This window comes from Pelecanus crispus, chromosome 3, assembly GCF_030463565.1.
Source record: "Pelecanus crispus isolate bPelCri1 chromosome 3, bPelCri1.pri, whole genome shotgun sequence".
Classification (NCBI taxonomy): Eukaryota; Metazoa; Chordata; class Aves; order Pelecaniformes; family Pelecanidae; genus Pelecanus; species Pelecanus crispus.
In genome coordinates this window covers 107,677,789-107,694,546 of record NC_134645.1, presented here as the reverse complement: position 1 = coordinate 107,694,546, position 16,758 = coordinate 107,677,789, and the positions used below count along the sequence as shown (strand labels likewise).

The window sequence follows — 16,758 nt, the reverse complement described above, 5'->3', positions numbered from 1 at the left end:
ACATAGCTCTGATTTTCACTATATTTCTCAGGAAAAACTGTACTGCAGCTTAATATGTTACATACAGAAATCCAGGTATACTTTTGTTCTGAGAAAATTAAAGGTGCAAGTTTTTAAAAAGGACTTTTAAATAGAAACTTTACTTCACTTTTCTATGTGGTAATTATGCTGTTCAGTACGCTACAGCCAAAACTGTTATAACAGCTATAACTCACAACCAAGTAATGATGGTGACAATCAGAACTTGGAAAGGATAGCAACCAGATTTTTAGAATGCTAATTTATTCCAAGAATATAAAAGCAAGCTATCTTGTTTCCATTATTGCTCTCTCATTTGACTGGAAGAGTGTTAAAATAAGACAAATTAATAACTTCAGCTAAAGCAGTCTTATTTATGTGCGAAATGTAAAAAATAAGCTAAATTTAAACAGTTTCATTATTCAAGCCACAGGTGCAAAGTAAAGATTGTACCCTTACCTTCACAACGTGGGACAGTAGAGCTCCATACTACATTTCCATCTTGCATAATACATGTTATAGATTCGGAGCCTTGGGTCTTCACAAAGCCATCATCACAGTGAAAGGAAACAGAACTCCCCAGAAGGAATCTGTCTCCAAAACGCCTCCCATTTATAGGAATGCCTGGATCATGGCACTCATTCTGACCAAAGGCTGACAAAAACATAGTAATAGTAATAGAAATAACAACAACAATAATAGTAATAACAACAACAAAAAAAAACACCCCTCTAAGCTTTGTCTCTTTTTTTTTTTTTTTTTTTTTGAGGATGGGAATAACCTTTGATAAATAACAAGATTACAATACAATTGAAAGTATAGAAAACTCTTCAATAAAAAGTCAACATTAAATCCAATGACATTCACACAGATGCAACATAGTTCAAATTCTGAAGCTTTTTAGTTATGTGTGGCTTAGGTACACAAGAACACTTTGCTCAGATTTCCCTCTGGACAAAATCCAGCTGTTTGCTTCTAACATGAGAAGTCTGGTTTCACATTGCAGCTAATCCGGCAGAAATACCGGCTACTGCTGAAAAACTATGGCCACTGCCTAGGCCAGACAGAGCAACCTCCCAGTGGGACACTGGGAGCAGTCTGCCACCATCTGGGTGGCAGCACAGGGTGCAACCCACAGGGACCCACACCTCCATGCGCACGTGTGACCTTAGGTGGGTGTTCTGACCAGTATGTGGATCAGTGAGTTGCCGAGAGCAGCAGTGTGGGTGCATGTAAAACTAAGGGGGCTCCATGACTTTCAGGAGGTGAGTGCAAGTAGGGGGATCCACTTCAAGGAAAAGGGGTGAGTGCTTGCAAGCCACACATCCTGTGAGGGGAAGGTGTGTATGTAAATCTTGGCAGGGCAGGATTAAGGATGGATTAGAGTGGAAAGATATTTATAAATTTATATATGTTAAGATTAGCAAGGTAGCACAAGGAGGCACCAAGTCTGGTCATGGCACCAAGCCTGTCAGAGTTCAACGAGTGTCTGGATGACACTCTCAGCCTTATGGTTTCGTTTCAGGTAGTTCTGTGAAGAGCAGGGAGTTGGACTTGATGATCCTTATGGGTATCTTCCAATTCAAGATACTCTATGACTCTATGATTCTAAGATTTTGTAAGTTTCTAACACTGTGAATTGCTCATATTGATCCTGCATCTACAGTTCACTAATTTTCAGTTATGTTTCATTAATAAATCAATAAATTGCTTTGATCCTCATTTGATTTAAACCACATGAGTGGAGCACTTTTTCTCTGCAATACGTAAGAGGTCCAGAAGTACTAGCACTTTGGATGAACTTAAACTAAGAATTTCCAATGAACATGAAGTATTCATAAATCAGGAGCACTCCCATTTGTCATCTCAGTTTCCCACTATGGAGGCATATGTGCTTTTAGATAATTCTAGCACATAAGGCATGCATCAAGCTCAGCAGTAACACCTACTCTAATAAGAAAAGTATGGTAGGAAACTCTTTTGCATAATACCTAGGTGATCAGGACTCTCAAGGAGTTTGATCCATGAGTATTATATTCCTGACTGCATAATTCTTCAGCTTCAAATAAAAGTAGTAAAGATTGTCCTTATTACGATCTGTCTTTACTTTGGTAGAATAGCATATGGAAAAAGGGATCTGAGTAATCTCAGACAGAAGCAGACCTAGAATTCAGGCCTCACATTTTCTGGTAAATCTTTTAATCTCTACAGTCTTAGTTAAGGTGAGGATCTCGCTTTTCTCTTTCTGTCACTTTTCAAAGGACAATAATTACCCCTTTCTCTGAAAGCAAAGGAACAATTTAGGCATCTAATACTTAAAAAGGGTTGGATTCCATATAAGTAATGTCTTTGAATGACTAATAAAACTTCTAGGAGAGTTAGAAGTCTATGGCAAATGTAATAATGTTTTCTACATGACGATGATGTTACTATAGTTTTAAATTGAGAGTACTGTTGAGTAATGTCTTCTCATATAAACAAAACAACAGATGGCTATCTGTAGCGAGATACTTTTTAGCCTGGTTTCCCAAATGGGAAAGATCTATGCTTTTGGTAGCTCTCTATGTGTCTGTGACTGCTATGTCCACTTTTAACAACTTTTGAACTTGTTGACCAGTCGCAACTCAATTTTGTACATTTGAGAACTGCATTCTCAAAGAAACTATGTTCTCAAAATTCTTAAAGAAACTGTATCTGGAGAGAAGAATGATTCTTAAATTAATGCACTCCTATAGGAAAGACTTCTGCATGAGATCAGCTATGTTCTTAGACACTAGAAAAACCACAGAGGGGAACTATTATGTGTATCCCAAAAAGGAGATCTATATTCTTAGGGGTCTATATTCTTAGATACCACACCATCTAACCGGAAGATAAAATTCAAAAGCAAAACAGGTTCCTAGAACTATTTATTTGCAATGATATTCTAGTTGCTTTTTGTACTTCTATGCTTTTCAGATGAGCAGCTCCATATTTGGGGTCTAAGCTTAACACCTTTGTGAACATATTCCTGCTGCTTCCATTGAGAAGTATGTTAAGTCACTTGCACTGAATGCTTTGATCTGAAGATCTGGGCTTTAGCTTGGCATTTATGCAGTGTCAATCAAAAAGGCCCTTAAATAATGAAGGAAATTCCTCAGCACTATCATAGTTAAAATAAATAAATGATAAAGATGCAAATAAGCTAATGAACATCAGGAGGACAGCTGAAAGCAGTGCAATTATACAAGCATTACAATTCAGTTCTGTATTATAAATAAAAACATGCTCTATTTTTCATTATTATGAAGAAAGATAGCTTGATTTTAAGACTACGCATAAAACAAAAGCAGAGGTTCTTACTTGTGTAAGTGATATTGAATCCTCTTCCAGTGGTAGAGTGATCCGACTGAAATTCAAGTCTTACTATGTGCCCACTGCTAGCCAACTGAGAAGGGACTTCATTGCCAGAAAAAGTGCCAAGAGGTGGTAAATCTGAAATCCCATCATCTTTCACTGTAAGGTAGTCAAATTGAGGTTCTACATCAAAGTCGTTGAAAATCAGATGGATTCTGCTTCCTGGCTCTGAGATAATTAACCAAACACAGTTCATATTGTTCCCATACTCCTCAGGATAATTTGGAGAAAGTATAATTCCAGATGGTGTGGTGAAGTTGAAGAAACATGAGACTAAAGAAAACAACAATAGATTCTCAAAATACTATCCATAAATATTATAAATGCTTGTCTATATATTTTTTATTCTTGTAGAAAAGGATGATTTTGAAGCCTGGATGTCAAAACTACTACACATGCAACCTGGAAATGTCTAAGACTGTCAGAACATTTCTCCTATATAGCATGTCAGCATTGCACCTTTTTATTTCCCCAAGTGAGGCTAAGTGACTGCACCAGGGCCTGGAAGAGATTACTAGAAGCATGTAGAAAATGCCACAAAGAAAGCAGAAGTAATGCCTGATGTGTCAGAATTTGGAAAAAATGGCAGGTTTGTTCTGAAATGAAAATGCAACCTACAAATTTAAATGTGACTTTTTTCTAAAAGGAATATGCGTGAAAATGCATTTAGCAATCCAAAAACTCAAGCACAAAGGCCAGTTTTGTCTGTAGAGCAAAAAGTATATGCTGATGCAAATAACAGCAGAAATTTATATGTGCCTCGATCGAGAACTCTTAAAAGAGTATATAGTACAAACTGCTTTTACCCCTAGTTTCCCCTCAATAGCACAGGGTAATTTAAAAAAAAAGATCCATAGCTCTCCTCCTTTTTCACCCCTTTGGGCCAATTTTCATCACAACTGTTCCTAACTGATTTAAGAGTCATGAACTTGTGGCTGGTACTTTAGTGAGAAGTACAATACATTCAGAAAGAGGAAGCCTCACTGCATATTAATTAACACAAAGGATAACCAATACTCAGCCCTTCAAATGTGTCAAACTGAACTCAATGTTTGTAAATAAATGTTGTAAGTTTAGGTTCCAGTATCTTTCACAGGGCTTATGCACATCAAACAGCGGAGCACAGTAAAATATTCCACACTATTGCTGACAGAAACTAGTATATCAACCCAGTGCAATACAGAACCATGAAGAAACACACCTTCCACAGGGAATTGCAGCTGCATTGTCTCTGTGCCCAGGCCTTATGTGCTTAAATACATTTCAGCATTGCATGGGCATATAGAGACTTCTTCCAGTCCAGAGCAACCTTACTCAGCTTGGTAAGCCCTGTACCAATGTGTTGGGTTTGCATGGCAAGGTTTTGGGAGTGGAGGGGCTACAGGGGTGGCTTCTGTGAGAAGCTGCTAGAAGCTTCCCCTGTGTCTGATAGAGCCAATGCCAGCTGGCTCCAATATGGACCCATCACTGGCTGAGGCCAAGCCCATCAGCAACAGTGGTAGTGCCTCTGGGTTAACATACTTAAGAAGGGGGGAAAAAAAACCTCCACAAGTACAGCCAGAGAGAGGAGTGAGAATATGTGAGAGGAACAACTCTGCAGACACCAAGGTCAGTGAAGAAGGAGGGGGAGGAGGTGCTCCAGGCACCAGAGCAGATTCCCCTGCAGACCACGGAAGTCCACGGTGGAGCAGATATCCACCTGCAGCCCATGGAGGACACGATGCTGGAGCACGTGGATGTGCCCGAAGGAGGCTGTGACCCCATGGGAAGGCCACACTGGAGCAGGCTCCTGGCAGGACCTGTGGACCCGTGGAGAGAGAGGAGCCCACGCTGGAGCAGGTTTGCTGCTACTCCTGAAGGACTGCACCCTGTGGAAGGGACCCACCCTGGAGCAGTTCATGAAGAACTGTAGCCCATGGGAAGCACTCACGCTTGAGAAGTTCATGGAGGACTGTCTCCTGTGGGAGGGACCCTACGATGGAGCAGGGGAAGAGTGTAAGGAGTCCTCCCCCTGAGGAGGAAGGAGCAGCAGAGACAAGGTGTGATGACAGACCAGAACCCCCATTCTCCATCCCCCTGTGCTGCCTGAGGGGAAGAGGAGAGAAAATGGGGAGTGAAGTTGAGCCCAGGAAGAAGGGATGGGTGTGGGGAAGATGTTTTAAGATTTTGTTTTTATCTCTCATTACCCTACTGTGATTGGCAATAAATTAAGCTAATTTCCCAAAGTTGAGTCTGTTTTGCCCATGATGGTAATTGTTGAGTGATCTCTCCCTGTCCTTATCTTGACCCACGAGCTTTTTGTTATATTTTCTCTCCCCTGTCCAGCTGAGGAGTGGCAGAGCAGCTTTGGTGGGCACCTGGCATCCAGCCAGAGTCAACCCACCACAGCCAACACAGTTGCAAAATACATATATGTCCAAGGAGAACTGGCCACTTCACTAAGGTTGTTTTGAAAATCCAGTACTGAATTATAAAACTGTTTATAGGAAAAAGTAATGTGGTCTGGAGAACTGAAGTGCCTAATATACCTGTGTACTAGAAAGATTTACTCTATTTTACCACTGAAGAAGAAGAAAAAAGTAAAAAAAAAAAAATCCTCTCTAAATCCATCTACAAGCTTACCTACAACCATATTTTATCTTTTAAAACAAAATTCACAACTAATGGTCTCACCTACCCTTTTTCCATGTTGGATATGCTTATATTCCTTATAATTGTTTTCATGCTTTATTAGGATATCTGAAAAAAAAACTCCAGTCTTTTCTTACATGGATCTGCAGACTGCTTTGCAGTGCCAGAATCAATGTGTATGTGCCACAAAGTCCATTTGAACACTTATATGCTATTAGGATTTGCTCATTTAGCATCTAATTCAACACACATTTACATTGAGTGTTAAATGGTTCAATTAAATATAAAACGAGGAGAAAGAACATTCTAAAACAGTCCTATGTGATGTTCCCCAGAAATGAGCTACTATTGAGCCAACTGAAAAAAAAAATCTAACTGAAAAAGTCTTCAAAGTGTTTTGAAATATTTTCCTGCTGGCTAGTCGCAAGTGCTAAGAAAAGCAAGAGGCTAAGGTCAGAAAAATAATACAGAAAAAAAAAAATTCTTACAAACACAGCTGGGTTTGTTGCCAGACCACTGGTTGTTTTGTTGACATGTAATCATTCTCTCTCCCACCAGTTCAAAAGCTGCTTGACATTCAAAGGTAAGAGTGTCTCCATGCAGAAAACTGTTGCCAGTCCTTTTTCCGTATGATGGAATTCCAGGGTCTCCACAACCTCCTTTCTCAATTTCTGAATATCAAAAAATTCAAACACAATAATAAGGAAAGTGTATTTGCAAGCAATTTATATGTCAGTATCAGAAGTGCATTCAAAATATTTGGCATTACACCTTACGCCGTAAACTAATATTTACAGCTGAAAGTGAACTAGAGGTAAATGCTGTAAGACTGCCTCTAAGATGACTTAGGATCTAAAGTCTTTTCACAAGCTAATAGCTTCCATACCTGCACTGCTGAAGATAACAAAATACTCATCTTTAACTGCATGGCTGCACTGAATTACAGCATATTTGAACATAAAATTATAAAGTCATAGATAGTCTCCATTCTAACCATGAAGACATACTCTGTGTAGATCCTATTTCTGGTAATGAAGTAGTAGTAATAAAGAATCTATCTTAATTCTCACATCTGCAATTCCATTTATAAAGCTATTGGCAATATGATTAGAAGTATATAAATTACTGATAGCATCAATGAATTTCATTTTAAGCACTAAAATATAATAAAAACAAAACAGGAATTATTTTTTAATCTCATACTTCAAATTAGAGCCGCATATTTGCCAGTTGCATTCAGCTACACTGAAAAGAGATTAACATTTTGGATTATACTTCCTAGATATTCTCTAGGAGATCTGATATTGAAATTATTTAATTTGTAGATATTGAATGTATAATATTTTATAATAATTTCAGGTCAAACATTTTTTAAAATACTTCTATTCTTTGGAAAAATAAAGGTTTAATAAAATCTGTCTCCAAGATATTTTAATGATGAATTTTAAGTTCTCTCTTAAATACATTAGAAGGAATTTTTCAATCAAATTATTTAACACTGAAAAGCCAAATAACTCATAAAAATGTCAAAATGAAATGTCTTAACTTTAGTTCTATCTCAGCTCTCAGGGTTTGTGCTTGTTTGTTCAACATAAAAACAATTCAGCAGAAGTCACAGATTTATAAAACACTTCTGACAATGTCTTATTTGCATTTTGACAATAAAAAGCTTGAAAAATTCCATCCAGCTCTAGAAATCTACATCTTCACAAGCTTTGAAGTGAAAACTATCTATCCTTAACAGAAAATGTACTCTAGTCAAAACCAAGTTATTCAGGTTGACAGAAAGCACCCATTTAATTTCAACTGATAGCATTCACTTCTATCTTCAAGTTGCACATAAGTTTCCTGGTATGAAGATTTACTGTAACATGCACATCATATCATTCTTCATATTACATTACAGGTGTTACTATCAATACCACAATTATAGATCAATTAATATTCTACCAATTAATTCTACAGTGAGACAAAAATCTGTTGTTTTCACACTGCAAAATCAAAAACAACACCCAGCTTAGATACTTTAATAACTTTCCACACACTTTTTCTGTTCAGTTGTATTACAACTAATGCATGCATTAGACAATTTCCTTCCAAAATATTTGAAAAATACCAAAACCCCAAGAAGCTGTGTCTTAACTGGCTGAATTTCTCATACATACACCGACTGCAGGTCTGTAATCATTAAGGTGACAAAACTTCCCTTCCCCATAAAAGGATATGAACTTTTAGTAGGATTCTCAGTTTTAATGTCTGAATTTTAAAAATTTTTATTAAAGTATTGTAAATTATAAATCCATGTAAAAATTCTGCCAGCAGCAGAACACAATATTAAATATTCACTTTCTTAGTATTCAGTAAATCATGAGTGAGCAACAGAACAAAGCAGATTAAGTCAGATGCAAGACTGTCTGTACATTTCTCTTTACTAAAGAGCGAGTTTCCCGTTACATATATTGACAGAGCAAAACTAAGGGAAGACATAGAAGGCCAAATTCATGGGTTTGTATTTATACATAAAGAATACTGTTTGTTTATATCTAGATCTAGAGTAATACAGGCATGTAAAGATTCCAAACAATTTTCTGTCCTCTGAGATTTAACACAGTTTTTATTTTATTGTCTCTTCTGGTACCTATCCAATTTCCACTGATTTGATCAGAGAACACATTTTTTAAATGTCTAAATTCAGATGAGGTGCATTGTGCCTATTACTTCAACACATGCACTAATTATTCTGCTTCATAAATTGCAAAGAGGCTATATATCTGTTAGCTAAAAAGAGAACATTATTCTGACCAAGCTAGTTGGAGCTATGCTGAGCTCGTAGAGAAATCCTATGGGACAGAAAAGGTTCTTAAAATGACAAACATGAAAATAAAAGCTAAGCTAACCTATTTAAAGTGTGGCAATAAAAACCCTAGAAGTATTCTGTGTACTCATTCAACGTTGGACTTCTTTTGATCTGAGTCCTTAGAGCTGTGTGAACTTCATGAAGTTTGCAAATTAGCTCTCAAGCTCAAATTTAAACTTCAGCTTTCTCTGGTTACCAAAAATATTAACATTGATCTTATTCAATTGTTTCTGGCTTTCATGTACTCTCTTTCAGTACCCTGGGGAAAGAGACTTTTCATCTTGTTTGTAAACTAGAACTATTTACTCAGTTTCAGGGAATAGTCTCTCTCTAATGTTGGGAGAATGACAACATTGTATTTCTGACAAGAAGATCATACCATTCTGAATTTAATCAAAGACTTTTCTGTTGCTGTGTTTTCTTTCAAAGGAAGAAATATGGCAATTCTAGAGTGGTATTAAGCATCTAAATAAGTATTATGACTACTACTTGAAAGGTGTCACATTGCAATTCAAGTCTTTTTGTTGAAAAGGCTTTGCATTACTTTGACCCAGGTACCTGAAATATGTAATGTTATAATCTATGCAGTATTTTATTAGTCAGTCTTGAATTTATTAGTCATGGTAGTAATTTACCTTTTTTCCCCTTGTTACTAGATTACAAATACACAGTTAAAATGAAATTCTTAATTCTATGTTTTCATCCATATTATCTAATATTCTAGCTTAGATAATTAATGAATCATCATCAAATCACTAAATCTGTAGCTAGATATGACTTTTACCAGTAGAGTATTAATAATATGCTCACACTTTAATAATTCAGATGCATAAATAGTTTAAATTAAGTGTTTTCAGCACATGTAGGTTACACAACAATCCATTGTTTCAAAGAAGAGATATATAAATAAACTTCAGTACCTCAAGGTCTATCAGAAAGTTGACATCAATACCTCTAAAACCTAAAATCATTAATTTGACAACACTTCATAATTATTATCTTAGATATAGTCAAGATAGGTCAAGGGAAGCTGAGAGCTGACACAGGTATGCATTTACAGAAAAAAAGATGGTTTGGAAGTTTATTCTAGTGTCAGATAGGAACTTTTCAGTTTAACATCTAAACTCTTACATGACAGGCCACAGAAATTCATGTTTTAAATAGAAGAAAATTGATCATTTCATTTATTGCCTCTTATTTCTCATACCTCCCTGCGTTAACAATCATAATACCTGACACAGTGGAATCTGACCCTTACATAACACTTTCTTAAATTTAGAAGATAGAAAAAATACTGTTATGTAGAACAAACTGTGATATGACAAATGCTGTGTTTTAATTATTCTAACTCGTATACTATCTATTGTATACCATAAAGCTTTAAGCTGATCTTCCCACTGATCTCAATCTATTTGGACTGGTAGCACATTATGACCCTGTATCTTCTATCTCGCTATCAGAATTCAAACTTCAGCCCCAGACAATGTCATTAAAATCCTGCTTACTGAAAGGGAAATAACATACATAAAGACAAAGTCTGCAGGTGTAATGTGAAATAAAGCAAATATCTCTGTTAAGTCCATCATTTTTGTTAGGTGGATGAGTTACAAATGGACAAATTATAAATGGGCTAAACAGACACTACTTCTATCTACACACTTGTTCTTCCCTGTCTTCAGGCCATTGTGGCTTCAGTGCCACTATTAAATTACACAGTAAATACTTAAAACTGTAAGTACTTCAATGGCAGGAACAGAGAACTTGGATCTCTAGGGCTTCAGCACAGGAAGCTGCAATGGTTTTACCACTCCTGAACAAATTTACAGATTACAGTTGTAAAAGATTCGCACAAGAAACTTAAGATGGAGGAGAAAATTCAACTGGGTATCCCAAAATAATACTGTATTCCTCTGAAGTATGCTTTTTCTTGCTTCACTGGAAACCATGGTGGTCTGTAAAAATTAACCAGCTGCAAAATTACACATGAACTTTCAGTACTATATGGCAATAGTTTCACCTTAAGATAAAGAACCAGACATCATTGAAGATCCCTTCTATTCCATAGGGAATACTGTTTTAAAAATAGACAAAGAGCTGGAAGTACAAATACCTAGGGAAAGACAAAATGCTACTGTTTTCATAAGTAAACAGTTCAGCCTTCTTTGAAATGCATGTGTAATACTGGTTTCTAATCTCATTAAGATGTTGAAAAATTATGGGAATTTAAAAACACAAATGGAGAAATGCTTATATAAAGAGAAACCCTTATAAGAAAAGAAGGGATAGAGAGATATGCTCAGGACTGCAGAACAGGACATAAGTAAAAGAATTATTAATATAATATTATTATATATATGATTCCTGCAAAGGAACATGGGAACAACTACTAAAAGTGAAAATGATAAATCAAAACTAATAGAAAAAAATATTTCAGATAGCACATAATTGGACTGTAAAAGTGGCTATTAAAGCTAAAATGAGGTTGGCCTAAAGCTAAAACCAGGGTGGCCTTACATGATAATTTTATAGACGATCACAATTTTATCATTATTCCAGTAAATTTCTTCAAAGAAATTTTACAGTACAATTTATTATCAGTCACCAACTATAAAAAGAGAAGGCCTCCTTCACAGGTCATATAGTTCCAAGCAGCATTCTAAGAGAAGTCTCACAATTTCTCTGAAATTTTTTGTCCTTGCTGTTATCAAAATGGCAAGATCATATCCAGTAGATTACTTTTTGTTGCTTCTACCTTATTGAATTCTCTATCAATATTAAAAAATAAACATGACCTTAGAATCAGATAGATGGAAAACCAACATGAACATTTTTTATAGGAAGTCCATTTAAAATGACAGTTCACTATCGTAGCATATGGATGGCTTGTTGGTAATAACAACATAACATAAGATAACATAAGATAACATCAGATAAGATAACATAGCATAACATAACATATAATATAATATAATATAATAATCCTTGAAAGTAATAAAACAATTTGAGAAGAAAAAAAAATCAAAAATTTTCAACAAATATGTTCTTTAATTTTAATATTTATTGTGTACTTAAATATTCCATTACAGAATGCAGAAAAATAGAGTGTCAGTTTGTTTACAATCAATTTTACATGTCCAGGGGTAGATGCAGACCAAATCTGAACAGGGACAAGGAAGAAGCTTTATGTTACTTGTTGCAGAAAAGTTTATGATACCAAGATGAAATAGCAGGTGAAATTCATTATCAATAATTGTAGAAAAATAAATCTGGAAAAAAATTATTATAAGCTTGCAGGTACAATGATAGGTTCTGAACTGACAGTTACCACTCAGGAACAAGAACTCTGGCATACTAAATATGATTCTATGAAACTGTAAGCTATTGAAAATGTTAGGAATTGCTAGGAAAGGAACAGTGAATAAAATAGGAAATAATATTCTGACATCGCACAAAAGCAAATTTCATTTGCATGTTGAATATCATATTTGGTTCTGCTCCTCCATATAAAACAGGACACATTAGAACTAGGGAAGGAAAACAAAAGGTCAAAGTTACTGTTCCTGAGGAACTGAGGACCAATTAAATAGACTGGAAATCTCTTTTTGGGAGAGGTGAAATATATGTATTCAAAAAGTGATTGGACAAATACATGGAAGAAAATCTTATTGAGAGACAAAGAGGAAGTACTTGAGCCACACATCACTGGAAACGGGGAAAGTACTCTGGGATTATCTCTGTCTCTTGATTTATCACTGTATACTTCACCATTTTTTCCTTAAACATTCATTATTGACTAATATCAACATGCTATGGGCTTTTGGTCTCACTGTAAATTTTTATTCTAATGTTTTGTGATAAGGAACGTCGTATTGTTCAAATTGCAGAGTTCATGTTTCTTTACTAACAGAAAGAGTAGAGCCTGTCTATACAAAAGTCTGAGCAGTGCCCTGGACAAAAGTTAGACCGAAGATATCCCGTGGAATGTAAATTGACAGGTTATGGTGGAAAACAGGAAGTACAGTAAAAAGCAAGTGCAGCTGCCTCAGAAATTATCATAGTAACATAAGGATGAATCTTGTGAAAAGGTGAACCATGGAAAGAGGCAAAAGACAATAAAAGCACTTGTAAAAAGTCATTAAATATAAGAGAAAGAAAAACAGTGGGCAGGAAAGGGGAATGAAGAACACCTTCTTCACTTTTCCAGGAAAAAAAAAAAAATCATAGCTAGATAACAAAAGCTTAAATAAAATTAAGTAAAGGGCAGGATAGGAAGAGAACAGGTTAATGACTATTTAGAAAATTTAGACATATTCAAGGGAACAAGGCCTAATTAAATTCACATTAAAGTACTTAAACTGAAGCAGTCTATGTACTATTAGCAATTATCTTCAAGAACTTATGGAGGACAAGGCAGTCCCAGCTGACTGGACAAGGTCACATGTAATAACTGTCTCAAAAACTGGAGAAAAGGGGACCCAAGGAATTATACCAGTGCATGTGTATATAATTTGTCCCCTCAAACCAGGAAAGTGATATGCTTTATCTTCCTTTACAACAGAATATCATTGAACATCTTTACCTAAAATTATCTTAAGTCATGGTAAGGAAGACATGGTAGTTGTCTAGAAAAGAATCAATGTGCTACCAATATTTTAAAAGTGCAAGTAAATTGACCTGCATAATTATAGGATTATAAAGCCAACACTGATCGTAAGCAGGGTAATGGAAAAACCAACACAGGAGTCCATTTCTAAAGGGTTAGAAGATGAAAATATAATTAATACCAGTTAACATGGTTTTATGGAAAATTGGTCATGTCATACAAACAATATGATTTTTAGATTATAAATTTGGTTGACACAATATATTTGGACTTCTTTCAACCATTTAAATTAGCAACACATGACATCCTAATTAAGAATTGGCATCATAGAGAATCAATTTAACACACATTAAATGGATTAAAATTAGATAATGATAGTATCTCAAAGAACAAATGCGAATAAAGAATTATCATTAGGCAACAGAACTATTTCAACTAGCTTAGTATATACTTTTTTTAGCCCAATCCTAACAATTTGTTATACAAATGGTATTAAAGAAAACCAGTTAATTGATAGTGGCCACAGTATTTTCAAGATGCTGTAGCCCTGCGATACATATTGTAGGTGTACACTTCTTGTGCATATGTACCCACATAAGCTTTTTCTAGTACTCTTCAAAGGAAAAAGTAAACCTCAAAATTCCAAGCCTATGGCAGCTGACACTTTTGTAAAATAAAATTAATGTTAGATAGGAGGACCTTATTTTCCCTCAGTATCCACTTCTGTACCTTACAATGAGTGTTCCTCTTTAAAGACCAGGAGTGATGAGTCCAGTTTCACCAAACAATGTGGAAGATTAAAAGATATGTCATGCATGGGATGTGTTGCAGCTTCAAGATCGGTATGCTTCTAACGCAGGTTATAGAAACAGTCTGCTCAAATGAAAAATGTTAGCTTTGAAAGCTATCCATGGATAAAGAGGAAGAAAGATGCCTTGGTAGTATTTGAAATAGGAAAAGTCACTACGCTGCAACTGAATGTACTAATATTAGTGCAGTGTGGATTTTCAAATAACTTAATTTTACTTTATGCTATTTGTGTAAAGAAGCAAGAAGTTGCTCTAAAAACATTCTTCTGAAGGGGAAAAAAAAAAAAAAAAAAAAAAAAAAGAAAGCATCTTTAGGTCCTACGCTCCTATATTCTACCCTTGCAGGACAAATCCTGCCCTCCGGGGTTGCACTCAGTCCAGCAATTACTAGCGTTTTTGGGGGATGCACAATTTCCACTGAGATCTCAAAGAAAAAAGTTCTCTCTTTGATTAACTTTGAGACTTTAGTGCATGTGTCCCGCTTCCATGTACAAAGAGCTTCCAGTTATTCTTATCTATATCCTGTATGATTACAATTTTTTCGCTGTGCCTCCTTCCTTCTTTTCTCCTGTCCTCTCGTCCACCTGAGAGTCCTGGGCCATGCTCAAGGAAGACACGCTTTCCTTCTCTTCCCAAAGATGTCGACCTGACCAAGACTTTAGCAACAAGGACAAGGCAAACAAGACTTCTACCTCCCTAATGTAACACACTTTCTAAGGAACATAACCTAACATAAAACTACTCCGCAGACAAAAAAAAGCAGCCTCAGCTTAGAATTCATTTTGTAAGATATTACATATAACCATAGCAAAACAGTGCATACCTACATGTACATGTAAATATTCTGTTGGGATAGTATACATACAAGAAAATAAATAAAAAAAATTAATGTGTTCTTTTCAGTGAGAGTAATTAAACAACTGAAAATTCACAGAAGCATGTTACAGAGTCTTTATGGTCATTTTTAGCCATCTGTCTGACTGTGCATAGATAGACTGGACTTCTCAGTTAGAAAATTCCATTCATCTTGTTTTTCCACTTTCATACCCAGAAGAACAAGGAAGAAGGGTAGCTTGGATTATGCTGGGGATTTAAAAATGGGGTTGCCTGTGACGGTAATTGGTGAGTGATCTCCCTGTCCTTATCTTGACCCACAAGGATTTTTATTATATTTTCTCTGCCCTGTCCAGTTGAGAAGGGGAGTGATAGAGCAGCTTTGGTGGGCACTTAGCATCCAGCCAGGGTCAAATCACCATATAACTGTAATGATTTTGTTTTAAAGTAAGTAGTACTCTGCTTTTTAGAAGTTCTTTAAGCACTAAGTCATTCTTTGGACACTGAAAGAAAAAATAAATAGTCTTTGAAAACACTATACTAATACCAAGCCTACAAGTGAATTGTAAAGGACCTGCTCTTTTAAAATATTTCCATGAAGGGTGCCTGATTTCCTACTTGACAAAGGATTGACCATGGCTATGCTGGCCTAGAAAGGTCAGAAGAGAGGGTAAGGTACAAAGGAGAAGAACATTGGCCTGTAATTAAACCTAAAATTATTAAAAATGCCATAAAATACTTTTTGTTAAAGCTGCAATATCTTATTACAGACCAAATCTGTGGGCAATGAAGGTCATTTGTACTGCTCTCCAAATTTCATTCCTTTCTCAAAATATACTCTGTTATTTACTGCATGAATATGATGTTTTTCACCTACAGTCAGCGCTTACTATATGGCTTCATCTGCACAAATACCCCATTTAATGTAGTTCATTACTCTGCATTTAGAAACCTTCACTGTACAGTGTTCTATGTTCAGAAAACACCAAGACTGCACATTTTAGAAGATCCGTCTTCTAGTAAATGTCATTAATTCTTCATGATTAAAATAGAGTAGCACTGTACACTCAGAAGTGTTTAGATGCAAAACAGAGCATGCAAGCACACACACAATACTAAACTAGGTATCATTACAGCTTTTCGTTAACCTAATTCAGCAATTCACACATTTAATAAAGAGTCTCAATGGATCTTATTTTTATATACTACCATATATACACCAAATACATTAAATGAAAAAAACCTAACAACTGTTCTTGACAATGTTTTGGATTATGGACTATTGTTTTTCTCAAATTTCATAGCAATGTAAAGATAAATCATTATTTCATCCTGAATAACAACCCACTTTAATCTAAATTGCTAATAAACCAAAAGCAATGTAAAAAGGCTGCTCTGGAGGATATGCTGACTTTGTAACAGGTGGAGGTGTTCGCGTCAAATCAATTTCAGTCAAAGTGTGAAATTAATGTCTGTTTATGAGCTGAATGGATAAATCACACAGCTGGTGAAAAGATTTAGAAAGAATAAAGTATTGAAGAACTTTGAAGCAAGTCTTTAGTGAAATAAATCAATTCTTTACAGATGATCTTACTAATAGATATCTGTGT

General features: G+C 35.6%; 1 protein-coding gene across 1 annotated transcript in view; it reads right to left on the bottom strand.

The window, feature by feature from the left end:
- CSMD1 (CUB and Sushi multiple domains 1) overlaps positions 1-16,758 on the bottom strand; it is a 1,273,929-nt gene that overhangs the window by 340,018 nt on the left and 917,153 nt on the right. The window contains exons 13-15 of the mRNA XM_075708500.1: positions 6,534-6,716; positions 3,361-3,687; positions 478-672 (exon numbers count right to left, since the gene is read on the bottom strand). Coding sequence (XP_075564615.1) covers positions 478-672; positions 3,361-3,687; positions 6,534-6,716 — 705 coding nt within the window. The remainder of the gene's footprint in view (positions 1-477; positions 673-3,360; positions 3,688-6,533; positions 6,717-16,758) is intronic.